We start from the raw sequence: 24,801 nt of genomic DNA, 5'->3' as shown, positions 1-24,801 counted from the left end.
AGCCAGCTAGGCGCCCCTTGAACTTCTCAGCCTTAATTTAACACTAAATATTAATAGGCACAACTCACATACACAAGAGCTGTTTGGGGTCCTCAATAATTTTTAAGGCTGTAGGAGGGCATAGGTGGCTCAGTGGGTTAAAGCCTTTGCCTTTAGCTCAGGTCATGATCCCAGGATCTGGGGATCAAGCCCCACATCGGGCTTTCTGCTCAGCAGGAAGCCTGCTTCCTCCTCTCTCTGCCTGCCTCTCTGCCTACTTGTGATCTCTGACAAATAAATAAAATTGGGGCGCCTGGGTGGCTCAGTGGGTTAAGCCGCTGCCTTCAGCTCAGGTCATGATCTCGGGGTCCTGGGATCAAGTCCCGCGTCGGGCTTTCTGCTCAGCGGGGATCCTGCTTCCCCATCTCTCTCTCTCTGCCTGCCTCTCCGTCTACTTGTGATTTCTCTCTGTCAAATAAATAAATAAAATCTTTTTTAAAAATAAATTAATTAATTAATTAATTAAATCTTTAATAATAATAATTTTTAAGATTGTTAAAAAAAATCCTAAGTGGGACGCCTGGGTGGCTCAGTTGGTTAAGCAGCTGCCTTCGGCTCAGGTCAGGATCCCAGCGTCCTGGGATCGAGTCCCACATCGGGCTCCTTGCTCCGCGGGGAGCCTGCTTCTCCCTCTGACTCTGCCTTCCACTCTGTCTGCCTGTGCTCGCTCTCGCCTTCTCTCTCTCTGACAAATAAATAAATAAAATCTTAAAAAAAAAAAAAATCCTAAGAGAAACAAGTTTGAGAACTTCTGCTCTGTGAGCAGCTGAGCTGAGCCTGAGCTAACTGTCCCTGACACATCTCTGCCAGAATCAACCAATTCCCGATTAAAAGGCAAAAAAATGTAGTTTTATGTTTCTTCCGGCCGAAGCAGACAGGCGACACCTAGTGGAAGTACGAGGTATTACTTGACGGCGCGAAATTTCTCGGTAATTTTGTAGCGGACACAACTCAGTGCTCTCTCACAAACACACACACACACACACAAGATCAAACTCACACACACACGCACACGGTCAAACACGCCTTCACACACACAAACTCTCATACAGACCCATATACACAAACATACACAAACACACACAGCAATACTGTAACACAGAGACCCAGCCTCTCATATGGGCACACAGTCACACACGCATACACACACGACACTAAAAATAGCATGATTAACAAAAGGCACTTAGTAAATTACCCCCATTCTCTCTTTTTTTATTGTATTGGAAAATGAGTTTCTTCCCAAAGCCATTAAATAAATGTTGAACAAGTAATTAAGATGAATCTAGGTTTGGCAGCATGCCCGATTAGAGGTCCACGATCCCTTAGCTGAAGTCCTTGGGGACGGATGCATTTCAGAACTCAGAACTGCTCCAGTTTTAGAAAGGCAATTCTGAGCTAATGCTATATTTTGCGTAACACTTCCAGGGGCCTGAGGCAGCCCCCTCCCCATCAGACATGTTCATATATTTGCAGCAAAACACGTGTGAAAATTCACACCAAAAGGAGATAAAATAAAGAGCGTAAATAACTCCTTTAGTTCACCTGCCACCACGTGGGCCAAAATTACCCCCAAAGAAATATTTCTCGGTTGTCACAGCTTTTACGAATTCGGAACTGTGGATAAGGGACAAGGGGTACTGTTAGCAGACCCCTCGCAAGTGCAGGCACTTAGATTCCAGCTTGGATTGTAAACCTGGGATTCCATACCCGGGGAGGTGGCGACTGGGCAGACGGCGACCCTTCGGCGCCCCCTCCTGGCAGTCCCACCCCTCGCAGCTCGGCTGCAGAAGGGATGTCTACTGACTTTGGCCTGATCCAGCGATGGGTCCTGATTGGCCTAAACCATCCGAGTAATCCCGCCTTCACTTGCCAGTAAAGTGGTTGAACCCAAGGCTTAACCAACCGCACCTGACCGTTGGCTCAGGCTCAGGCATTGGCTCCAGGTTTGTCATGTGACATGCACTGATCCAATGAAACTGAAGGAAGGTCCTTCAGTACACCAATAGGGGCCAGGCCTCCGTCCCCCCGAGGGATGGGAAGGAGTTCAGGGAGGCGCCCTGCGAAGCCGCTCGGGCATGAGGCTGACTCTATACACAGAAAGAACCAGAAACGGTTTGCTGAGGGCCCAGCTGTCCGACAGCGCCACCGTGCTGGGGCCAAGGCCATGCTTCCCTGAGGCTCCTCCCAGCGACGGCATGGCGGGTACTAGTGCCCGCCCGCTACCACCCCACCCAGCACTCTGATGGGCAGCCTTTGCTTGAGGACCCCGAGAAACAAACCGCCACCCCGACTCCCTCGGGACCCTGTGCCAGCCTCAGGCCCTCTGGCCCAGTCCCTCCTTCTCTCCCTCCTCTCACAGCAACCAGAGGGGTGGAGGCGCGATGGTTGCAAAACCCTGTGCTCCATTAAAATGGTTTAAATGGTACTTTTATGCTTCGTGTACTTTACACACACCACGGATTTTGACCACCCACTTTTCTTCCAGGCCACCATCTTATCCTGATCGACCCACCATTGGCCACCACCGTCCCTCCCTCACCTGAACCACGGGAGTGGCTCCCCCCTGGGCTCCCCACTTGGCTCCCACCCTCACCCCGTACCGCTCCTTCCCACCCCGCAATGAGAAAGTCCTGTTGACAGCTAAGCTGGCTCTGTCCCTCCTTAGCTCACAGACTTCCCATGGCTTCACCTCACTCCAAGCAAAAGCCGAAGCCCTCAGGGCAGCCCGCAAGGCTCTGCACAATCAGCCCCCTTCTTCTCTCTCTGCTCACCTCCTCCTGCTCTCCCCATCACTCACTCTGCTCACTCACTGGCCTCATGGTGGTTCCTTGAACAAGCCAAGCACCTGAGCCTAAGGGCCACCGCACTTGCTGTTTCAACTTCCTGGCACAAGCTAACCTCAGAGATCGGCAGGCCCTGCCCTCACTTCTGCCCAGTGACCAGCAACTCCATCCCACTCTGTCACCTTGACCCTGATGATTTTCCTCCTTGGTGCTTCTTATGACTGAACATAACGTATATCTAAGTTATTAATCCTATTTTTTTGTCTGTATCTCCTATAATATGTCAGCTCCCTGGAGAGCAGGAAGTTTTGCCTGTTTTGTTCATGGCTGTGATCCCAGTGCCTAAAATAATGCCTCGCACATCATAAAGGCGCAGTAAATGTTTGCTAAGCCTACAATTAAGAGACAGTGGCCAAAAAAGAGACTGAGAGATCATGAAGAGAGACCAGCACAGGGGAGGCGATAGGGCAGAGGGGGCTAAACCAGGGAAGAAATGAGAAAGTAGTTTGGGTGGGAGAGCAAGGTGGGCCTGTGGGGGCAAAATGGGGGAGGGAGAAGAAAGGGAGAGAAAAGCAAGAGTGTGAGTCAGAGAGTCGAGTGAGGGACAGAGGCCAATACTACACTGAGACAGGTCAGGGGAAGACAGGCAGAGACACATGAGAGGAGGGCGGGAGAGGATGGTAGAGAGGGAGACACAGAGACAGGAAGAGAAACGGAGGGATGGGGAGAAATGGAGCTGGGGAAAAGAGGGCAGGAAGCTAGAAAGACAGCCCCGGGGGAACAGAGAGGCAGCAGCAGTCTCCACCTCCAACTCACCACTTGCTGGTCTCCAGAAGCTCCAGATTGACTTGATGTCCCTTGGGATCCAGGCTGGAGTTTTTGAATCCCTGAGGGACAGAAGCGGGTGGAGAGAAAGAACATGTGATGCTGTTCAAAAGGCTCCAGGCAGATCACTAGCTTATTTAATCCTCACTGAAACTCTGTACTATTATCATCTTCGCTTTACAGGACCAGAAAGGTTGAGGAACCTGCCCAAGGTCACAGAGCCAGTGAGAGGAGGAAGAGCGGGAATTTGAATCTGGGCATCTTGGCCCCAGAATCAGTGCTCTTTAACCATCACCTGTGCTAACTATAAAGGGGCACTGTCTTCCTGGGTTCCCCTTCCATCTGGAGACCCCCTCTGAGAAGTGGTGCTGGAAGGGTAGAAGGGAGGAAGGCAGGCAACCAGAATGACTGACATTCTCAGCCCAGTCCTCATCCACAGATGTCCCAGCCTGAGGGAGGAGGCTAAGCTTCACTCTTCTGGGAAAGTCCCAGTTCAAGGGACGAGGCTGGACAGGAAAACTGCTTCCTGCCTATAGGGTCCAATGTTCTGCCCAGAGCCAGGCCTCAGTCTTCTGGGTAGGAAGAAAGACTAAACTACCTTTGACTCTTTCAGCAGGACCTAAGTTTCTCTGCCTCTGTCCACCAGGAGTGATGGAGACCAGGGAGGTTGTACTCCTCTTCAAAGGCAGCACAGCGCTGGTAACCTCCTCTGTGATTTCCAGGGAGGCAGAGAAGCCCACTACCACCCCTGTCCACCCTCCTCTCTCAGCCCCCAGGATGAAGGCCTCAGTCCCTTCCAGTAGCATCCTGACGTCTCAGGGTGACTGAGCTTCTATCCCTGACATTGTAATTATAGTAGTCACAATTCCCCAAACCCTAATTCTTGCCTGAAATCATCCCATCTCTCCCCTCATCTCCTGTGTTGTAATAGGAGGGCAGACCCTCTACCTCCCTCCAGACGCCCTCCTCTTCTGCCCCAAGTATCCGCAGAGCTGTGAGGTCCTTCACACTGTCTGACCTTCAACCGCCCCATTGCAGAGAAGCCTCCTCCCAGGCCCAAAAACCACATGATGGCGAGAGAAGAACACCCACCTCACCCCCACCCAGGTCAGGGGAGAAGCCACCCGATCCACCCAGGGAAAGAGAGATGAAGATCAGACGCGGGTAAGGCCTTCCCCTCACAAACTTGAAAGTAGAGCCATCTCGCAAACAATACAACACAGCACCGGGCAGTTGGGGCTGGAATTTATTGCACAGGGACATGGACACGGAGATTGAGACAGGAGGGCGGTGGGCTGTAGGCTCTATGCTCAAAATACTAGGGAGGGTGTCAGGAGGCAGAGGTCAGGATGGGCTCTGCCAGATGATGGAGGACCCCGGCCTGACGGCAGAGGAACGAGGCCCCGGGCCAGCTCCCCTTGGCGCCCCCACCCCCATTCTTCTGGATGACGACTCCGGAGACGCTAGGCGATGTCATGAAGAGGGAGCCCGGGCCCAACCGTGTAACGGAGCATCCGCCGTGGGGGCGCGGGCTATCGAGAGGCGGCGATCCAGCTTGGGTTGGAAGGGAGGGTTACCCGGGTCCTCGCCCCCCCGCAGCCTCCGGCGTCTCTCTGGGTGTCTGACGGTTCGGGCGGCGGCTGGGGTCGCTGTGGCGGCGGCGGCGGCGGCTGCGCGGCAGCTCGAGCTGGGGTCGTGGCCCGCCGGGGGCTCCCAGGAGGCAGGAGACCGAGGCAGCGGCGGGCGCCGGGGCAGGCGGCACGCCCGGACGGGCGGCGCACGGAGGGGACGGCGCGCTGGGCGGCGGGCCGGCAGGGCCCGCGGGGGGCCGCGTGGGAACCCAGATGAGCCCGTAGTAGACGGCGAGCAGCACGGCGGCCAACGAGACGCAGAGGAAGTAGGCGCAGACCGGGGCGAGGCGCAGCCAGCGGCCCCGCGGGCCTTCGCTCAGCCCGGCGCCACCCGGGCTCTCGCCGCCGCCGCCCACGCAGCTCGTGCCCCGCATCCCCGCAGCCCACTGGGCCCCGCGCAGCAGCCCGCGCAGGCCCCGCCCCCGCGCCCTGGCCCGCCCCCGCCACCCACCCCCTCGGAGGACCGCCTCCGCGTTCTAAATCTCCCTCGTCCAACCCCGCCCCCGCCAGCATGGTCACGCCCCCAAACGGGCGGGTCTCCACCGAGCTCTGGGTCCGCCCCCTCCCCAGTCTCTAGCCAACCATCATCAAGCTAAGGCTTAACTAGCGTCCCGACCCCACCCCTCACTTAGCTCTGACCCCGCCCTAGGCCTGCAAAGCTAGCTCCCTGCGCTTCCGACTACCGCCAGGCTTCGGTGTGATGCCCACCTCTTACCGGAGAGCCCGCCCAGAGCCTAGCCCCGCCCTCCCCTTTCTGGCCTCCTCCCCCAGCCTTAACCCCATCCCCTTTCGGGATTTAGACTTCTCCCAGGCATCCAGCCCCGCCTCCGAGCTCCACGGCCTTGCGAGGTTCAAGCCTCACAAAGCACCCCGGTCCTTAGCCCGCAGGCCCTCTCCGCTTCTAACTTGCCTTTCTCCGAAACAGACTCGAAATCTATTGCATTCGAAGCCACCCTCTTCTCTCCCTGGACTCGCGCTCTCTAGTCCAGGCTCCACCCCTTTCCTCCGCCTCACTCCACTAGTTCTAGCACCGTACTGAACACGCCCCCGACCGAGGGCTGCACCCCACACCCGCATTAGGAACGCCCATCTAAACCCGCTCTCGCCGCTCCATCCACATCTAAGGCCATCCTGCGCTCTCACTCCGTCCGCCAGACTTCTGGCCCAGCGCCGGCATTCTAACCACGCCCCCGGCGGGACCTCCTCCGTACTTAGTGTCCTGAGGCCTAAACACCCCCGAAGCCCCAGCTGGGCCCCACAACCCAATCACGCCCCTTCCCCAACTCCTCCCCACCACCCTCTATTTCTCCCTCTCCCTAAAGTCACGGGATTCAGAGCGGTCTCCGGGGAGGAGAGAGCGCAGCCTGGGAATCCAGACTAACCCCCTCCTGCCGCCCCCACCCCATCAAGGCGGGGAAGCTTCAGTCCCCTCCCAGCAGCGTCTTCAGGAATTCGGGGAGGCCTGCGGGAGGAGGGGAGGGGAGGGAAGACGTATCAGGGGGGTGGAGAAAGGAAGACCCCCTTCCTCCCGCCTCTTCCGCCACGGAAAAGCCCGCCAAGCATAGCAACCCAGCCTGCCCTGCCAGAAACACAGTTCAAAGGTTAGCGGAAGCACTGCGTTTAATAGGCGACGGGGCCCGGTAATTCCGAGTCCAGTGGAAGAGTCACCAGCTATCTGCCAGGCCCCAGATGTAAACCGGGAGGCAGCAATCTAGGCCCGGGGACCGGCATCTATCACCCCATGGCTTCCATTAGGTGGGTGATTAGGGGCGTCTCAGCCCTCCCGGTGCCACGGCGCCCCCCGAAGCGTGAGACTGGACTATTGCCCTGGCCCCACCCCGTTCACAGTCCCTGGCTCCGCCCCCCTTACATTTAACCCTCTTCTGGCGGGAGTGTGACGGAAGCAGAGGACAGAGGCGCAAGGCGGCAGGAGGTTAGTGCAGAGCGCGGAGGCCGCGGTCGGCGGGCGCGGTCAGCGGGCGGCCCCCGGTGGCGGAGCGGCAGCCACCACCTTGCAGAAACGCACCCTCTGGAAGTCGGTGATCTCCGCGGTCTCCTGGCCCTCGGTGCCCGCCTCTGAGGAAAGAAGAGGCAGTCAGCAGAGGGGACGGTCTCCCCAGCCCTCCACTAGGACACCTCCTCCCCCGCCCGTCCAGTTCTGTCTCTGATCCCAACTAAGCCCGGCTGCAGTCGCCCCGTGCTAAATGGTTTATGGGTTTCTGACTCCCCTCATCTTCGCAAAGGACCCACAAGCTGCGTGTACCCCAACAGAAGCCTGTTTACAATCGATGAAATCATTGTAGTCACCCTAAACTCTGTCCTCGCACACCCCAGCCGCCGCCCCCCTCACACTCCCACAGGCATAAACTGACTCCCATCACGCCCGCCCTATTGGACCTGTCCCTCTCTGCCCTTGCCCACGAAGAGTGCTGACCAGATCTCCCTTGGCTCTGCCCCAAACTCTAACCCCGCTCCTGGGGAGGTCCCTGGATCGCAACCTAGTTTGATGGAGGTGGAAGCAGCCTTGGGCCCAACATTCTCATGGGGGTCTGCGTTTCTATTCTAATTTATCCTACGTGGTTAGACCTCAAAAAGCCAATCCTGCCCTCAGCTAAATCTGTATTTCTACCCCTCTCCTATTTAAATTCCTAAATTTGCCCTCAGCCCCGCCCCCTTGAACCTAGCCCCACCCCATTACTTTTAGAGGACATCCCCAGACACCGGGGTCTGCCTCCAAATCCCAGTCCCATCTCGGCTCCACCTCCTCACAGCACCCCCCTCCCCCCTCCACTCAATCCCCAGCACGAGATTCTCCAGTTAGCTCCACCGCCTTGACCTTGGCCCCAGTCTCGCAGGATCCTAGCACTGTAGCCTCACCCCCACGTCCACAGCTATGCCCCACATACCCAGCTCCACTCTTGTCCTACTCTCCCCAAACCCTCCCCTCAGCGCCAGAGGGAGAAAAAGAGGAAGGAAGCTGGCCCCGTTGGGGCCCGTCCACTCCCCCACCTGGAGCTGCGTCAGACCTTTCCTCCTCTGCTTTCTGGGTTCCTGGGAGGCTGGGCCCACTCTCCAGGGAGGCAGGGGCTGGCTGGTCACCTCCTGGGGAAGGAGGAGGCCCAGTCAAGTCCCTACCCCTCCCAATTCTCCCCCACCCTGAGAGAGAAGGCCCTGGGGGAGAGAGGGGTGTTCAAGGACACACTTGGGGAGTATCATTTGAGAACTTGAACTCTTTATTGGGGACGGGGCATTCCAGAGACAGGCATGGACTGTCTTCCCAGCCACCAGGGCGGTGGGGCACCCATGGTCCCAGGGCCCAGCCCCAGACAGTCCCCACGGCCAGTGCACCCCCGGAGCGCGTGCGTACACACACAAGCAGCTAGCTTCATGCATTTCCAGAAGGCCAGGCCTCGCCCAGGGACAGGACACCAGCCGGGTGGGCATCCCGGGGAGAATTCAGCTCCATCTCTTCACCCCAGTCAGACACGGGTTGGTGGTCCCCAGGGGGTGAAAAGGGGCTAGAAGGCGTGGCAGGGGCCTGGGGCAGTAGCGGGGGCTTCTCTGGCCTGGACGGCTCTGTGTCAGCCTGCTCACCGGTGGGACTTCCGGTGCGGCTTCCCGTAGGGCTTCTGGTGGCCTCTGCCTCCGGAGGTTGGTGGTCTTGGGCTGGTTCTTCCTCATCATCAGCCTCTTCTTCTTCCTCGACCTCCTCTTCTTCCTCCTCCTCCTCCTCCTCACTCACATCTTCCCACTCCTCATCCTCCCCCTCGTCCTCCTCCCCCTCGTCCTCCTCCCCCTCATCCTCAGGGGGCCGGTGGGCAGGAGGAGCTGGGGTCTCCAGCGGCTGTGGGGAACACAAGGCAGATCGGGGAGAGGAGGTGGGCCCCGAGCACCCCCAGGCCCCCTCCCCAGCGACGAGAGCCCGCCTTACCTGCGTGGTCGTCTCCTCAGGGGCAGTGGGCTGGGGGGCCTCAGGGGCCGGGGACACTGCCTCCTTCGCTTCCCAGCGGTCATCATGGTCACTGGAGGGGACAGAGGAAAGAGGTGAGGCCCGGGTGGCCAGGAAGAAGGGGCATCTCACCTCCAGGTCCTCCCCTGGAGAAAAGCTGCCAAATTCAACTCAGGGCGCAAGGGGGCTGGAGCTTTCCAGGAGCGAAGCCAGCACATGGGAGAGCCGAGGAGGAAATGGGGGGGTGTGTCCCCAGGTGTCAGGGACAGACAGATGGAGGGGCAGCAGGTGGCAGAAGAGGAGCAAATGGAGATGAAGGGAGAGATGGAGGTAAAGCAGAGAGCTAGGCCTGAACTCCCCAGAAACAAGAGCCAGACCCACAGAGAGTCAAGCACTGAGAAAAGACAGGTGCGAGACAGCACAGACATGCCCCCACGTGCAGGAGTCAGAACCACCACGGATCAAGCCAGAAGCCCTGCTGGGGGTGCGAGGATGTGCACACACCAAAGGAAGGGGTGCCCCCACCTGTAGGCACGAGGGGCTGCCTTGGTCTGGGGTCGGCTACTCTTCCTCCTCCTGCGGCTGACCTCAGCTTTGTGCTGGGTCAGGAACTCCCTGAAAGTGGGGGGCTTGGGGGGCCGCGTCCAGGCCTGGTCATCTGCAACAGAATCCGGGAGGAGTCGGGGACAGGGGCATGGCACAAAGTCACCCCTGTGCCGGGCCCTGCCAGCTGCACCCCCCGCCCCAGGACACCCACTCACCATAGCGGTGGGATGGTTCAAGCACAGCAGCTGGGCCATCCTTGAACCTGGGAAAAAGAGAAAGGGGGTGAGCACGCAGCTGGGGGAACAGTGGGAGAAAGAGGGGTGGGAAGAGATAGGGAGACAGATGGGGGCCGGGGTCAAAAATCAAGATCATAGAAGAAGAGATGGTCAACCAGAGGAGGTCACTGATTAGAAGGCAGACAGAATCAGGGGATGGGCAAGAGGCAAACTTGGCATTGTAGTGACAAATAGAAAAAAGTCAGTATTTGACCCCAAAAAAAACAAAAATTTAGGAAGTACATGATCTCTAGCTTCCAGTCTGCCCTCTGTTCCTATCACTGTCTCCCATCTCCCTGGCTAAACAGAGTCTCCTACCACAGAGCTCCACCTCAGGGCCTTTGCACCTGCTGCTCTTGGGACACTTCCCCAGACTTTTCTGTGGCCTGCACACTCACCTCCTCCAGGCCTCAGCTCAGACCCTCCTAAACCCCTAACATAATCACATGTTATTTTACATATATCACCAAAGTCTAAAACAAGAGCCTCCATCCCTCTCCATATTCTTTGCTGTTCTTTTCTTTGCTGTTCTTTGTGACCTGCCCCTGGATCGAGTTTCTACCTTTCCAACTCGACTCGAGGTTCCCTGAAGGCAGAAGTGTTTCGTTCATCACTGTATTGCCATCACCTTTCATGACACAGATAAGAGACTCAATAAATATTTACTGACAGGGGCGCCTATGTGGCTCAGTCGGTTAAGCATCTGCCTTCAGCTCTGGTCACGAGCCTGGTGGAGTACCAGATCAAGCCCTGTGTGGGGCTCCCTGCTCAGTGGGGAGCCTGCTTCTCCCTCTCCCTCTACCCTCCACAACTAGCCGTGCATGCTCTTGCTCTCCCTCAAAATCTTAAAAAAATTTTTTTTTTTGCTGGGGCGCCTGGGTGGCTCAGTTGGTTAAGTGTCTGCCTTCAGCTCAGATCATGTTCCCAAGGTCCTGGATTCGAGCTCCACATCGGGCTGCCTGGTCAGTGGGGAGCTTGCTTCTCCTTCTGGCTGCTACTCCCCTGCTTGTACTTTCTTTCACTATATCTCTATCAAATAGATAAATAAAATCTTAAATAGTAAAATAAATCTTAAAAAATAAAATCGTAAAAAAAAAGCTATGGAAATCAAAGCACGCACGGGCTAATGGACCGACTGCAAGCTGCCTCAGAGACACAAGGGACGAACCTTGACAAGGTCTCCCTAAAAGCCGCCAAAGGGTCAGCTACAGTATCTGTGCAACGTAGTCCCGCACTTGCACAAGCTCTGCCCCCTGATCCAGAAATGAATGCTCCGCACACTGGGCACACAGCCAACAGCCTCTCTATCCAGCCAGCGCCAACCGAACAGGGCCGGCGTGAGAACTTCCGGAGCAGCGGGGCAGGCAGCGGCATAACAACGACAATGGCAGGGGCGCCGGGGGTGGGGGGTGCTCAGTCTGCTGGACGTTCGACTCTTGAGTTCAGCTCCCGTCATGATTTTGGGGTCATGGGATCAAGCCCCACGTGGGGCTTTGCACTCAGCAAGGAGTCTGAGTGAGGACTATCTTTGTCTCATCCTCTGTCCCCACCCCACCCCCCAAAAAATTAATAAATAAATAAACTCCAGCTGCAGATCTAACAATGACTGCTGGCTGGCTCTTCGGTCCGGAGACCAGCCCTCCTGTCAATGACACAAGGAAGAGCTTCGCCTGAAGTTGGACTAACGGGTTGCTTCCTGGGGCCCGAAAGGGGACGCGGCCAGATAAGGGTAAAGGTGCCCCCCGGATGAGGGGTGTGGGTTCGGGGGGCGGGCATGCAGTTTGAAGGTCCCATCACCGGCCGCCCGTCCTTGCACCTTCCCTATTTAGAATTTCCATCCGTGCCCTTAGCCAGGGCACTGCTGCACAAACCACCAACTAGATCAGCTTAGTTTCCCGCCACAGCAATGCCGCCGTCGCCAACAGGGCAGGGAGCGTGTCCCCCTCCCTCCCGCACACCTGCCAATGCCACGCCCAGCACTTCTCCAGAGAGCATCTGCCACCTGAGCCCCAGAACGAACCCACGGGGAGCCAAGTGCAGCCTGCACCAGGGAGCCAAGCCCGGCCGGGATGCCAGAGACAGAGACAGAGGGAAGTCAGGGTCAAGGCCAAGGAGCCAAACGGGGGTGAGCAGAGGGGACACTCACATCCCGTCGGTCTTCTCGGCATCCCACTCCCGCCGCCACTGGCCAGTGGGCTTGCGGTGTCTCTGCAGCCGCTCCTGGTCGATCTTCTCCCTCTCCTGCTTCCAGCGCAGATATTCTGACCGCTCCCGGCCCGTCATGGACAGCGTCATGTCACCAGCACTGCCTAGGCCAGCCCGGCGGCCCTGCCCACCCACAGACAGGCAGTCAGGGCCCCATTCCCCAGGCCGGCCCACCCAGCCCCCATGTGCCTGCTGCACTCAGCAGTAGGGCCATGCTCAACATAAGGGGCGACAGGCTGGAGGCTAGAACCAGGTCAGCTCCAGAGGCACCTCTGCGGAGAGGCCGTCCCAGATCGCTCCCTCGGTAGCGCCCTCTCTAGTTTCTCTCCCTAATGGAGTTTTCTTCACAACCTTTTGCACTACCTGACACCCCACTGCAGGTTGGTTTACACAGCTCCCCCTCCGCCGAATCAATTCCACTGGGGCAGTAGCTTGGCCCTAAGACAGTCCCAGTGGGCACCTGAGTGGCTCAGTCATTAAAGTCATTGCCTTCAGCTCAGGGCATGATCTCTGGGTCCTGGGATCGAGTTCCCAGCACAGTGGGGAGTCTCTTCTCCTTCTCCCTCTACCAAGTACCCCCGCTTGTGCTTGCTCGCTCATTCTCTCTCCCTCAAATAAATAAAATCTTAAAAAAAGAAAAAAAAAAAAGAAAAAAAAGCCCTAGCACCTAAGTCCATATCCAGCACCCAAAATGTCCCAAAAACACTACTGACATTCGCAAGAGGACATCGCCCAAAGGCTCCATAAAGCTAAAGAGGAAAGCACGACGGTGCCCAAACAAGAACAGACCATCAGCTCGAGGCTGAGGCTGCCCCCACACCCGCTGTCTTGGCCACCCTGGGCCTGGTGCTCGGGCACGCCCCTGGCAACCCCCATCAACAGTGACTGCAGGAAAGACAGGCCGTTGGCAGACGGGGGCTCGACCCAGGGTGCCCCGGCTGCCGGCACCCACCTGCCGCTCCTGCTCTAGGCCGCAGCGCACCCGCTCGAAGTCAGGCCCCCCCCAGTTGCGCCCATGCCGGCGGCTGCCTTCCCGCCGGTCCCGCTCAGGCTCCTCCAGGGGCCCACTGCGTCGTCGGGGGTCATCCAGGAAGTTCCGCACCGGGTTGGGCTCCAGCACACCTTCCTGCGGGCACAGGGAGTGGGGGAGGAGGGGTTGGAGAGCTCACGGGGGCCCAGGCGGCTCCACCCCGCCGCAGGGACACCCAGGGCACTGACCCGCTGGTTGCGCTCGTACTCCGCTATCTTCTCCATCTCCTCATTCATCTTCTCAATGTTCTGCCGGCGCCGCTCCTCCCACTCCTGGGGGCAGGCAGGACACAGAGACAGGGACACCGGGAGTCAGCATCCACACAGAGAAACAACCACAGCAGGCCGGAGACTCTCTGCAGACGGGCCTGCTCACCAAGCCAGCTCTGGGCTGGCATCTGGGCATTTGGCTCCCGGCACATCCCCGGGCAACGGTTAGCTACGAAGGGAGCTCAAAGCACCTCAGCTGTCTGTGCCGATGGTGTGGCATTTACTGGGCGCCCGCTTTCCTGCTGGGGTCTGGAACTGGGGTTTGTATAAGGCAGAGGGGACCTACGGAAACCCCAGGCAGGGAGTCCCTGGTAGGCAGCCCTTTGTCATCAGGATTCAATACTGGAGGAATTGAGGGCACCGTAAGGTGTGGCTATAACAGACCAGATCACTTCTGAGCCCACATTTGATCCCCTCCAGATGTAGTCCCCTCCGCCTCCTCCCCTCCGTTTCCCACTGTAATAGATCTCAGCCGCCAATCTTTCTAGGGGACCCCTGCACCCGGAAAAGGAGCCAGGGACCACAACACCCCACAGCTGTCACAGAAATGATGTTGTAACAGCAGTAATAACCTGGCAGATGGCGAGGTGCCCCCCCTCCGCCATACAATCCATTCTCCCCTTCTTCTATGGAATAGAACTTTAGATGAGCACACAGCCAAGTTGCCAGAGAGGACATTTGCGTTCCCACAGCTTGGCATACGGGGGAGAAATAAACTTCCACCCGGGTTAAGCCACGGTGTCCTGAGGTCTTTTGAGGACAACAGCTTAACGTGCGCAAATCATAAACACCCGCAAGTAATGTTCTTGAAGTGCTTCCCCGGAGGGCTTCGATGCCTGATGTCCCAGAATGTTCGCAATACCCTTGAAACCTGATTCTTATTACTCTCCTCAGAAGCTCCCAGGGGGAAGTGAGCTGCCCAAGGGCAGGGAATTAATTGAACCAAGTTGACCCCAAGTCCAAGGTGGGCCCTGAGCCACTCTGCTAGACAGTCTCCCAGCCCCTGACCCGCGCATCTGGGAGGGAGAGCAGTTGCAGGTACATCAATGCTCCCCACGAAGAAATCCAGCTGCGAGATGGACAGAGTAAGAGAGTGAGCGAGCGCACACGGACCGGACGGAAACGTTGCACCAGAATAAGCAACATGAGGGGAGATAACAAAAAAAAAAACCAAAACAAAAACAGGGAGAGCACACGAAGCACCCATCAGGGGGAGGGAGGGAGGAATGAGAGCGAGAAAGAGCAGATGGGGGGACTGAAAAAGCTGATGGAGAGGTGGAGAAAGACAACAAACAGATACCGGTCCACGTTGAGAGTAGGACCAAAGAGCAACGAGACGGTAAGGGTAAGGGCCTCTGCTGGATGACCCCGGCCTATCCCGGGATTCTACCTTGGATTTGCGGTCAGCAGCTGAGGCATCTCCAGCTCCAGAGAGATGAGGGGACCCCCTGGCCCGGCCCCTCCTGCCACGGCCACCAGCTCCTCCTCGAGGCTGCTCCCCAGAACTGGCCTCCCAGCTACGGGCTGTCCGGCCCATGCCTGCCCGCCCTCCCTGCTGGGGGGGCATCCGGCCTCCCTTGCTGGCCCCTGGAGGTCGCGAGGTCCCAGGAGACCTCCGGGAGGGACCCAAGCTCTTCTCCTGGAGGAGGGAAGGGAGGAAAAGTACAGTCACCGGGATGAGGAGACTGGGACCCCCCAAACCCTGAGAGCAGCGGTGAGATTGGAGACGAGCCCCAGGGCTGAGGAAGCCAGCACAGGAGAGCTCTCAGGCCGCAGGTCTCCATGCTCACCTCCTCTGTCCTGAGGAGTCCCCCACCCCAGTGCGGAGCTCACCGCCTCCACTGCCATGTTCTCCTTCTCCACTGAGCGGCCTTTCCGGGGAGCTGTCACAGCCACTCCCTCGAGTTCAGCTTTTTTCCGGTCCTCCTCAATTTCCTAGAACCAAACAGCAGGAGGAGAGTGTCAGAGGTACTGGTGCCAGCTGGATTCCCACAGCCCCCTGAACTCCCCCCAAGACTAGCTCCCACCTAGGCCTCTCTCCTGAGCTTGACAGGAAAGCTGGTCAGTTCAGCATCTTCCCCACCACTGCCACATCACGCTATTCTCTAGCTCAGAAGCCTCCTAGGGTACCCATCTCTTGAGTATGACCCAAAGGCTTCCCCACAACCTATGGGGCCCTACAGGGTCCGGCCTCATGACCACTTGACCTCATCCCCTACCCTCTCCCCCTTCTTCTCCCCCTCACTCACCCTGCCCTTCTCACTGTTCCTAGAACATATCAGGCTCAGACCTGCCTCAGGGCCTTTGCGCCTACTGCCCCCTCTGCTGGGAACACTCTTACCCCAGAGAGCCTTTAGTCCCTCATCTTCAGGTTTCTGCTCCTGAAATGTCCCCTTCTCAGAGAAGCCTTCCCTGACCTTTCCTACCATTCTCTTGGCCATTCTCCTGTTCACTACCCGGCATTACATATATCTTGCCTACTGTCTGCCTTCCCCCATGCAACAGATACTACCTGAGGACAGGAATATCTGGCTCTTTTGTTCACTGATGTATACCCCAAAGCTAGAATCATCCATGACACACAACAGAAACTCAATATGCCTCTTTTTTTTTTTTTTAAGTAAACGAATGAATGCATGAAAAATGAATAAATGAAACCCATTCTTCCTCTCAGGCCTCTTCTCAGGAAGAGCTCCACCAACCACCCTGGCACTTTTGACAAAGACCTGGGCCGCATCGTGACCTCTCGCTCCTCACAGCCTGTCACTGAGCCCTCCCAAAAGCCCTGTCCCATGCCCGGCACCTCCTCTCCTTCCTCCTTGGTCTCTGGGCTCCAGTATCCCCTCCTCCCAACCAACACCAGACAGCAGCCAGGGGGCTCTTCCTAAAAGGCTACTCTGACCTGATCCTGCTACTGCTCCAAAGCCCTCCAGGGCTCCCCGGTACCCTCAAGAGAAAGTCCAAACTCCCAGTCTGGCTGCCAGGGTCAATATCCCTCCACTGACCTTCCAACCTTAAGCTCCGAGTTTCTACACAAGTTGTTCCCTCCGCCTGAAACACATACGGCTCTTCTTTCCAGCTGGCTAACTCACCCTTCGGGTCTCAGAATCTCCTCCTCCAGGAAGCCCTCCCAAGTATCCCCCACACTGGGTGAAGAGCCCCCTTTGGCTCCCGCCTGACCTCTAATCTCCTGCGGTTTAACCCAGCCTACTGCGGGTCATCACTGCCTGAGGAACGGCCGGTGCTCCTACTGGACTGTGAACTCTGGACTGTAAAGTCTGGAATAACCTCACAGATGTCTCAGTCACAGCTGTGTGTCCAGCCACACTCAGCCTAGAGCCTGGCAGTGAAGGCCCCGTAAGTATTCCTGCATGAACGATGGAACGATGGAATGAAAGAAGGAATGGCAGGCTAAGGCCTTTGGCTTTTATCCTGAGAGTGATGGGGAGCCATGAAAAGATTTGAAGGGAGAGGTGAGGGAAACTCACTGCGGGGAGGAGAGGGGATGGGGTCTCCCAGGGCGGGGCTAGGGCACCTGGTAGCGCCGGATGAGGGCCTCATTCTTTCGCCGAAGAGCCTCGATCCTCTTGTCCAACTCGGCATCCTTCTCCTCCTTCGATTTCAGATCCAGTGTGGCTGACTGAGAGAAGGAGACAACTGAGAACAGTAAGAAAAACCTATACCCAACCCATTGCCATTGGATCCAGGGTCTGAGTCCTGGGTCCCCTCCTCCCAAGCCCCTGACCCAAAGCGTAGATTCTAGAGAGTCCAGTTTCCATCTCACCATTCCACTGGCAAGGTGGGGCCAGGGTCCCAGCAACCTTCCCCTGTAGAATCTGGACACAGCACTGGGGGTTCCTGAAGGCAAAGGGAACAAAAGGACTAAGGCCAATGGCTCCCCAATCTGCTTCCGTCTCACCCATACCCAGGATCCTCCCAAACACACATGCACATGAACAACCCCAGCTGCACCCACAAGAGAATTCTAGTCCTCACCACCATTCCCTCTTCTTGTGCGAGCCCGACCCCTACCGGGAGAAATCTAGAGTCCACCACCTTCTGGACATTTGTGCCCATTCCCTACTTAAACACTAGAGTCGCACCCACCTTGGGAAAGCTCTGGTCCCACCCTACAGCTTAAGGAAACATCCAACACTGCTCCCTTCCAAAACAAGATTCTAGCCCAGCCTCTAGACCCCGGTGCTGGGAGTTTTAACCCAGGCCTCCATCTCCGGAGTGCTTTAAACACATCCTCCCGCTCCCTATCTGTACAAGAAGATTCTAAGCCCACCTTTCTTTGCCCACTCCGGTGCCCCTCCATCCCCGTGAACCGTCTAAACCCACCTCTTTCCCAGGAACGGTTCAAAATAACCCCACACAAAAACAAGCTCGAACCCTACACCTTGCCCTGACCCTGGGAGAGCACTTTAAACCCAGGCCTCCCTGTGGGATGTCCAAGCCCCGCCTCCAACGTCCGGAGAAAGGTACCGCTGCCTCCCCAACAACCCCGCAGATTCCCAAAACAGGCCCGGTGTCCACTGGCGAGGCTTCCTGGGCTTGGCTCAACCCAGGGAATACTCTACCCGCCCCGACGCAGACAAAACTTCCCCGCCCGCGCGCGCCTTCGCAGGGAAAAGCTCCAGCCGGGTCGGGAAGGCCAAGGCCCCGCCCCACCCCAGGACCAACTTTCTCCGCCCCGCCTTTCCCGCTAATCCCTTGACCCCGCCCACACGCGCGTCTCTAACCAGACCCTGCTTCTGACTCTCCCAGCCCTCCCCCAGGCCCCTCCCCCTGGGCCCCGGAGCAACAGCCTGAACACGCCCCCTACTCTCGCGTTATTACACCGGCCCCGCCTACGTTTTGCCCAGCCAACCTCCCGGTCACGCCCCCTGCCTCCCAGCCCCGCCTCGTCGTGTCAAACTATGGCCCCGCCCCCAGTACCCCCTCCGAGGTTCTGGCCCCGCCTCCAGCGTCCGCGCGGACGCTCAGACACCCGGCAAAACTTTCTGACTCCACCTTCAGCATGCCCCGCCAGCACCCTGGCTCCGCCCCTGCCACCCACAACTTTTTGACCCCGGCCCCACCCTCGGAAGTCAGGGCCGACGATCTGGAGCCACTTCATGCTCAGGCAAAACTTTCTGGCCCCTCCCCCAGCACTTTCGGCCAGAATGCCAGCCCCGCCCCCTAGCTCTCTGGGCCACACTTTGGCTCCGCCCCCAGCACAGGCAAAACTTTACAGCCCCACGCCCCGGCCCCACCCACAGCCCGGCCCGCCCGGGTCCTGCCCACCCGCCGACGTCCCGCCCCACCTGGGCCCCTCCAGCTTCCCATGTGGGCGTCCTGTCCCCGCCCCCCCGCAGAGTACGCTGCCCCGCCCGCACCCACTCCCTCTCCCCCCACGTGGGACGCCAGGCCCCGCCCCCTCCGGGAGCGCTCCCGACCCCCTCCCCCGGTCACCTGTCCCGGAGACCCCGCGGCGTCCGCTACTCCGGCTCCGTCGGCCTCCGCGTCCGCAGCTCCCGGGCCGTTCGCGTCACTTCCCGCCCGCACCACGTGAAGAGGGGAACTAAAGAGGGCCACTTCCGGTCCTGCCGGCCCGTTTCCGGGAACCTTAAAGGCGCCGCGCCCCCTCGGTTGCAGGTGGGCGTGTGTCTAGGTGGTCCGCAGGGGTATTCTGGAAGCTTGCTCAACTTCGTTTGGCCTAGATTACCTCCTTCCGGGGAAAGGAGACAACAACCCCTTTCCGGCTTTTACCTGCTTCCTCTTTCCTGGTTCCAATAAATAGATACCAGGCACGAGGCAAAGACTCCTGATGCCAGATTGTGCTGGGGGTGGCTGGGGAATCCCTCATGCTCCTGCCAATGAAACCTTAGAGTAGAAGCTTAAAAATTTCAACCGATTGGGACGCCTCGGTGGCTCAGTTGGTTAAGCAGCTGCCTTCGGCTCAGGTCATGATCCCAGCGTCCTGGGATCGAGTCCCACATCGGGCTCCTTGCTCCGCAGGGAGCCTGTTTCTCCCTCTGCCTCTGCCTTCCACTCTGTCTGCCTGTGCTTGCTCTCACTCTCTCTCTCTCTCTGACAAATAAATAAATAAAATCTTAAAAAAAAAATTTCAACCGATTGAATCTTTCCTGCATTCTCTAAATCTGCACTGAGTGCCAGGCTGGGGGAAGGTGCAGTGCATGGGGAGGAAGGGGGTCAAAGAGATGAGCTGGTGAGGGGAGGCACAAGTAAATACGAAATAACAGATACAGAAATGTGGGAGATACCTTACAGAGAGGCCTCCGGATAACAAGCGGTGGCTGTCCAGGCCGACAACACGGCCTGTGCAAAGGCCCTGTGGTGCGTGAGTGTCTTGCATTACAGGGACTGAGGGATCCGCTGGATTTTGTTACAGAGGCCAGGGGGTTACACGCATTAACCAAAAATTCGATGTAATGAACCTATCATTACAATTGATAAAAAGCGTTGACAGTTAAAAGTGGGCAGACCAGATTCCCTGAGGTTGCTGGCAATTTTATCTTGAGACTCAAAACAGGAAGAGTAGAAGCACCTTCTAATCCCTGGTCCCTTACAAGGTTACTGTTAACAGCTTTTCAAAGACCTTTTCTACATATATAACCGAATTTTTTGGGAAGTCCCCAAATTTCTGCCAAGTTCACTATCTACTGCTTCAGGTCTTTATTCAGATGTTAGCCCCACTTAACAGGCCTTCCTTGAAGCTGCCTGTCTGGAGATTGCAAAATCTCCCATCCCTTTTCTTCTTCCCACTCTAGTTTTCCATTTTACCATTCACCCTCTAAACTACCCAGTGTCTTATTTCTCTTCTTCTCTGCCTGTCTGCTCCCCTGTATCTCCTCTTTTTATAACTTGCTGCATCCCCAGTGCCTTCAACAGGGCCTCATACACAGTAAGCTGTCTCCTCCCCACACAAAAAAAAAATGTATTTATGAATGGATCAATCTCTGTTACGACTATTTCCTCCCTTCTTATGAAACAAAACCAGATATACTACGCTGAGATCATCTATCTTTATTTAAGCAATGGATGGTTGACAACCTTTAAAACTTCTGTGTGATATTCCGTCCTAGAGATGGGCCATAATCCGCCCTGCCTGGTCTCATGGATGTTTTGAGTTGTTTCCAAATTGGGGAGATGGCTGACAATGCTACACTGAACTTCTCTGGGCACACATCTTTGTAAGTGCATGACCCATAAGCTTGCTCAAAAAGGACTCCTGATATCATGATTAAGACCACAGACTCTGAAACCAGAAGGCCCAGATTTGAATCTCAGATCTATCACTTACCAATCACATGACCTTGATCTATCACTTACCAACCGCGTGACCTTGAGCGACCTATCAAACTTTTCTGGAGTTCAACTTCATCTGTGAAGGAGATACCATAACACCTCCCTACTGGGTCTGTAGTGCAGAAGTGAGTGGATTAATGAATGAAAACACAGAAAGTGGGGCGCCTGGGTGGCTCAGTGGGTTAAGCCACTGCCTTCGGCTCAGGTCATGATCTCAGGGTCCTGGGGTCGAGTCCTGCACTGGGCTCTCTGCTCAGCAGGGAGCCTGCTTCCCTTTCTCTCTCTCTGCCTGCCTCTCCATCTACTTGTGATTTCTCTCTGTCAAATAAATAAATAAAATCTTTAAAAAAAAAAAAAAAAGAAAGAAAAAGAAAACACAGAAAGTGCTTGGCGCGAGGCCTGAGCCATTGTTAAGGTCTCAATACATGGAGACCATTATTATGACTTCTAGGTAGACAAATTCCCAGATCAAAAGGTAATTTACATTATGATGTTTCAGTAAAAATAAACCACGGTGGACGCAGGTAGTTTAGGGCCTGAAGTGTCTACAAGGTCAGAAGCCCTCTTGAAACAGAGAGTGAAAAAAAGTATAAGACAAGAGCACCATCCAGGGTGTTGGACAGAGTGCTGGCTCTGTTGGACGAGACATCTGGGGGCTCGTACTTCATCTGCCTCACAGGACAGCCTCGTCTGATGCTGGCGGCTCAGCAAAAAAGCCATGCCCACTTCCACTCACCCAAGCGAGGCCAGAGTGCATGTTTCCCCACAACCTCGCTAACACAGTGTTTTAACACTTTCAGTCTTTCCCAGTTCAATGGCCTAAGATTTATGTAGTCTGAGTCACCTCTCCCTGGCTAAAAAGTGGCATTTTCACACACATGCATATATGTATATATCCGTTGCTTGTGGGGGTGGAATGAAAGAGGGATGCTGAAAAGTACAGTAAGATTCTGTCTTTGGGGTGCCTGGTTAGCTCAATGGGTTAAGCCTCTGCCTTTGGCTCAGGTCATGATCCCAGGGTCCTGGGATTGAGTCCTGCATCGGGCTCTCTGCTCGGCGGGGAGCCTGCTTCCCTCTCTCTCTCTCTCTGCCTGCCTCCCTGCCTACTTGTGATCTCTCTCTGTCAAATAAATAAATAAATAAAAATCTTTTTTAAAAAAAGATTCCACCTTCGTTTGTATCTGTGTTGTAATGTTAAAAAAAATAATAATCTTGAGATAAGGCGAAGATCCTGGACCATTTCAAGGAGCCCACTGTAATCCCAAGGGTCCTTATAAAAGGGAAGCAGAGGGAGGGGCAACATATCATGTGGCTGCCACTGAAGATGGAGGAAGGACCCACAAGCCAAAGAATGTGAGGAATGCCACTGGGAAAAGTTTCAAAAAGGTCAGGGGACGGATTCTCCCCAGAGCCTCCCCAGGGAGTGCGGCCAGGCTGACACCCTGATTTTGGCCCAGGGAGGTTGCTTCTGCAACCTCTCTTACAGAACCTCTCTTACAGCTGTAAGAGAATAAATGTGTGTTGTTTGATGACAGCAAAAGTCTCTTAGAACAGTGTCTGGCACACAGTGGGTATGCTTAACGTTACTCATTTTTTTTTTAAGATTTATTTATTTAAGAGGGAGAGACAGATGGGGGAGGGGGGATGGAGGGGCAGAGGGAGAAGGAGAGAGAAATTCCAAGGGGACTCTGGACTCTGCCCTGAGCACCAAGCCCTACACGGGGTACGATCTCATGACCCCAAGATCACGACCTGAGCTGAAACCAAGAATCAGTCACTTAACCCACTGAGCCACCCAGGCGCCCCTTAACTGTCTTATTATTACCTGAAACACCCCTGGCCAGACCAAGGCCTCTGGCGACAGGTCACAGTCACAGACATTTGCTGCCTTATTGGTTAAAGGGCTGCTCCCTTTGCATCTACCTCACGGTCTGATAGGCCTTGTTGATGCCCATTTTACAGAGAGGAAGACAGGCTCACTGAGGCTCCCCTGCACAGTGGGTCACAGCTGCTTGGTAGTAACCAACAACCACAAACTGTATGACTTACACCAGCATAAGTGGGGCACTCAACAGGGATGGGCAGGAGGGGAGCACAGTGGGTGAAACATTGGACTCTTGGTCTGGGCTCAGGTCATGATCTCAGAGTCCTGGGATCCAGCCCTGCATCCAGTCCGCGCTCAGTGGGGAGTCTGCTTAGAGACTTAGAGATTCTACCCCCTCCCGCCTGTACCTTCCCCTCCCCCCACCCACGTGTGCGCGCGCTCTCCCTTTCACGCTCTCATAAAGAAAGAAAGAAAGAAAGAAAGAAAGAAAGAAAATGTTTTTAAAAATTTAGAAATGGGGCGCCTGGGTGACTCAGTCGGTTAAGCCTCTGCCTTCAGCTCAGGTCATGACCCCATGGTCCTGAGATCTAGCCCCGCATCAGGCTCTCTGCTCAGCGGAGAGCCTGCTTCTCCCTCTCCCTCTGCCTGCCGCTCTGCCTACTCGTATTCTCTATCTCTGTGTCAAACGAATTGAAAAAAAAAATTATAAATAGCAGACGTGTATCTCTCCACAGTTCCAGAGGCCACAAGTCCGAAATCAAAGTGTGGGCAGACTTGCCCCTTCCCTAGGCTCTGAGCTAGGACCTGTCCCAGGCCCTTCTCGGTGGCTACATGCATCACTCCCATCTCTGCCTGGGTCTTCACGTGGCCTTCCTCTCCGCGGCTCTGTGTCTCCTCCTTTTATGTCTCTTCCAGGGACACCAGTCGTGGGGCGTAGGGCCTCCCTGATCCAGGATGATCACTTCTCAAGATCCCTAATTGAAATTCACCAGCAAAGGCCCTTATTCCAGAGATGGTCCCATTCTCAGGTTCCTGAGGAAGGCATCTTGACGACAGCAGCGGCAGGGCCAGGATTGGAACCTAGTCCCAGGGTCTTGCAAGCCTTCACGTGGCCCAGCCCTCCGTAGAGCCCCGCACACCAGAAAGATCCAAAGGAATCAATCTTAAGGAATGTTGCTCCAGGCCCACGGAACAATGTTTTGGGTCCTGGACGGTGGCACAGGCTAGTCCTCCTGCTTGGAAACCTCTTCCACAAGGCTCAGCGCTAAGGTCACTTCCCCCAGGAAACCCTCCTACCCCCAGCTAGGTCGGGTGCCACTCTGGGCTGTCCACCCCCCCACACCGCCCTGATTCTCACATCCCAGTCCTGCCCACCCCAGTCCTCACTGCCCAGGGGCAGGGCTGGGGTTTTTGCTGTCACCACTGAGTCCCCAGAACCGTCCAGCACAAGGCCATAGTAGTTCTCAATACATATGGAATCACTAAAGCAACCTCGTTCTCCCAGAGCTTCGGTGTCCCCAAACCATTAGCCCAGCAGGACCCAACTCCATCCTATCCCAAATATGCTTTATGACACAAACTCCTTGCAAAATACCGCTTGTACTCCCCTCTAAATGAAATGCCTACACAGTATGTCCTACCTACATACATCTTTTTTTTTTTTCGTTTTTAAGATTTTATTCATCCTTTTGAAAGACGGGGAACGAGGCAGGGAGAGGGGCAGAGGGAGAAGGAGAAGCAGACTCCCTGTTGAGCAGAGAGCTCGATTCAGGGCTCCATCCCAGGAACCCAGAATCATGACGTGAGCAGGTCGATGCTTCACTGAAGCATCCCATTTTTTTTTTCTTTTTTAACTTAAATAAACCCTACCCCCAACCTGGAGCTCGAACACACGACCCCAAGACCAAGAGTCGCATGCTCTTCCGACTGAGCCAACCAAGCACCCCTATACACATCATTTTTAATATAATAACCTAAATTGACCATAAAGGAGAAATTACAGAAATCGAAGGGAAGAAATTTATAATAAAGCAACACACGTGAACCCTGGAAATCGTCAAGAAGTAGTCAAACCAGTAGTCAAACGCTTTCAGCTCTTACAACGAATAGG

At 55.9% G+C, this 24,801-nt stretch overlaps 3 protein-coding genes across 9 annotated transcripts in view; all 3 read right to left on the bottom strand.

Annotated features, from left to right (window-relative positions):
* The window catches only part of C5AR2 (complement component 5a receptor 2), a 53,843-nt gene extending 47,635 nt beyond the window's left edge, over nt 1-6,208 (bottom strand). Inside the window, exons 1-2 of one of the 2 annotated variants that reach the window (XM_032323911.1) lie at nt 6,189-6,208; nt 3,639-3,709 (exon numbers count right to left, since the gene is read on the bottom strand). Coding sequence is in view for 1 of the 2 variants with exons in the window: in XM_032323907.1 (XP_032179798.1) it covers nt 3,639-3,709; nt 4,246-4,453 (279 nt within the window). In the remaining variant the exon portion in view is untranslated. Of the gene's footprint in view, nt 1-3,638; nt 3,710-4,245; nt 4,765-6,188 lie in introns of those variants that run through there. The other variant, XM_032323907.1, reaches the window with a different exon arrangement.
* On the bottom strand, nt 4,876-5,674 carry INAFM1 (InaF motif containing 1). Its single transcript, XM_032323914.1, has one exon. The coding sequence runs from the start codon at nt 5,650-5,652 to the stop codon at nt 5,221-5,223; it is 432 nt and encodes a 143-aa protein (XP_032179805.1). The 5' UTR covers nt 5,653-5,674; the 3' UTR covers nt 4,876-5,220.
* Nucleotides 6,209-6,628: 420 nt separating the features above from the next.
* Nucleotides 6,629-19,117, bottom strand: CCDC9 (coiled-coil domain containing 9). Of its 6 annotated transcripts, XM_032323903.1 has the most exons (14): nt 19,010-19,117; nt 17,337-17,410; nt 17,088-17,192; nt 15,386-15,487; nt 14,943-15,191; nt 13,472-13,555; nt 13,206-13,379; nt 12,195-12,376; nt 9,989-10,035; nt 9,753-9,885; nt 8,873-9,300; nt 8,288-8,380; nt 7,305-7,354; nt 6,629-6,740 (listed from the first exon to the last, which is right to left on the bottom strand). In XM_032323903.1, the coding sequence occupies exons 2-14, from the start codon at nt 17,337-17,339 to the stop codon at nt 6,723-6,725; spliced, it is 1,668 nt and encodes a 555-aa protein (XP_032179794.1). In that variant the 5' UTR covers nt 17,340-17,410; nt 19,010-19,117; the 3' UTR covers nt 6,629-6,722. The 6 variants fall into 6 exon arrangements, with proteins under 6 accessions (XP_032179794.1, XP_032179793.1, XP_032179796.1 ...); XM_032323902.1 differs by lacking the exon at nt 6,629-6,740 and having other exon boundaries at nt 6,775-7,354; XM_032323905.1 differs by lacking the exons at nt 6,629-6,740; nt 7,305-7,354; nt 8,288-8,380 and having other exon boundaries at nt 8,494-9,122; nt 9,210-9,300.
* Nucleotides 19,118-24,801: the final 5,684 nt, after the last annotated feature.

Source organism: Mustela erminea, chromosome 19 (genome assembly GCF_009829155.1).
Source record: "Mustela erminea isolate mMusErm1 chromosome 19, mMusErm1.Pri, whole genome shotgun sequence".
Taxonomy (NCBI): Eukaryota; Metazoa; Chordata; class Mammalia; order Carnivora; family Mustelidae; genus Mustela; species Mustela erminea.
This window is presented reverse-complemented; position numbering and strand designations above follow the sequence as displayed.

Excerpts from the sequence above, each read along its gene's own strand:
- INAFM1 (XM_032323914.1), bottom strand. The coding sequence starts at position 5,652 with ATGCGGGGCACGAGCTGCGTGGGCGGCGGCGGCGAGAGCCCGGGTGGC.
- CCDC9 (XM_032323900.1), bottom strand. Across the intron at positions 13,556-14,942 it reads CTGCTGACCGCAAATCCAAG|GAGTGGGAGGAGCGGCGCCG; the intron begins GTAGAATCCCGG and ends GCCTGCCCCCAG. Across the intron at positions 9,301-9,752 it reads GCAGCCCCTCGTGCCTACAG|TGACCATGATGACCGCTGGG; the intron begins GTGGGGGCACCC and ends TGTCCCCTCCAG.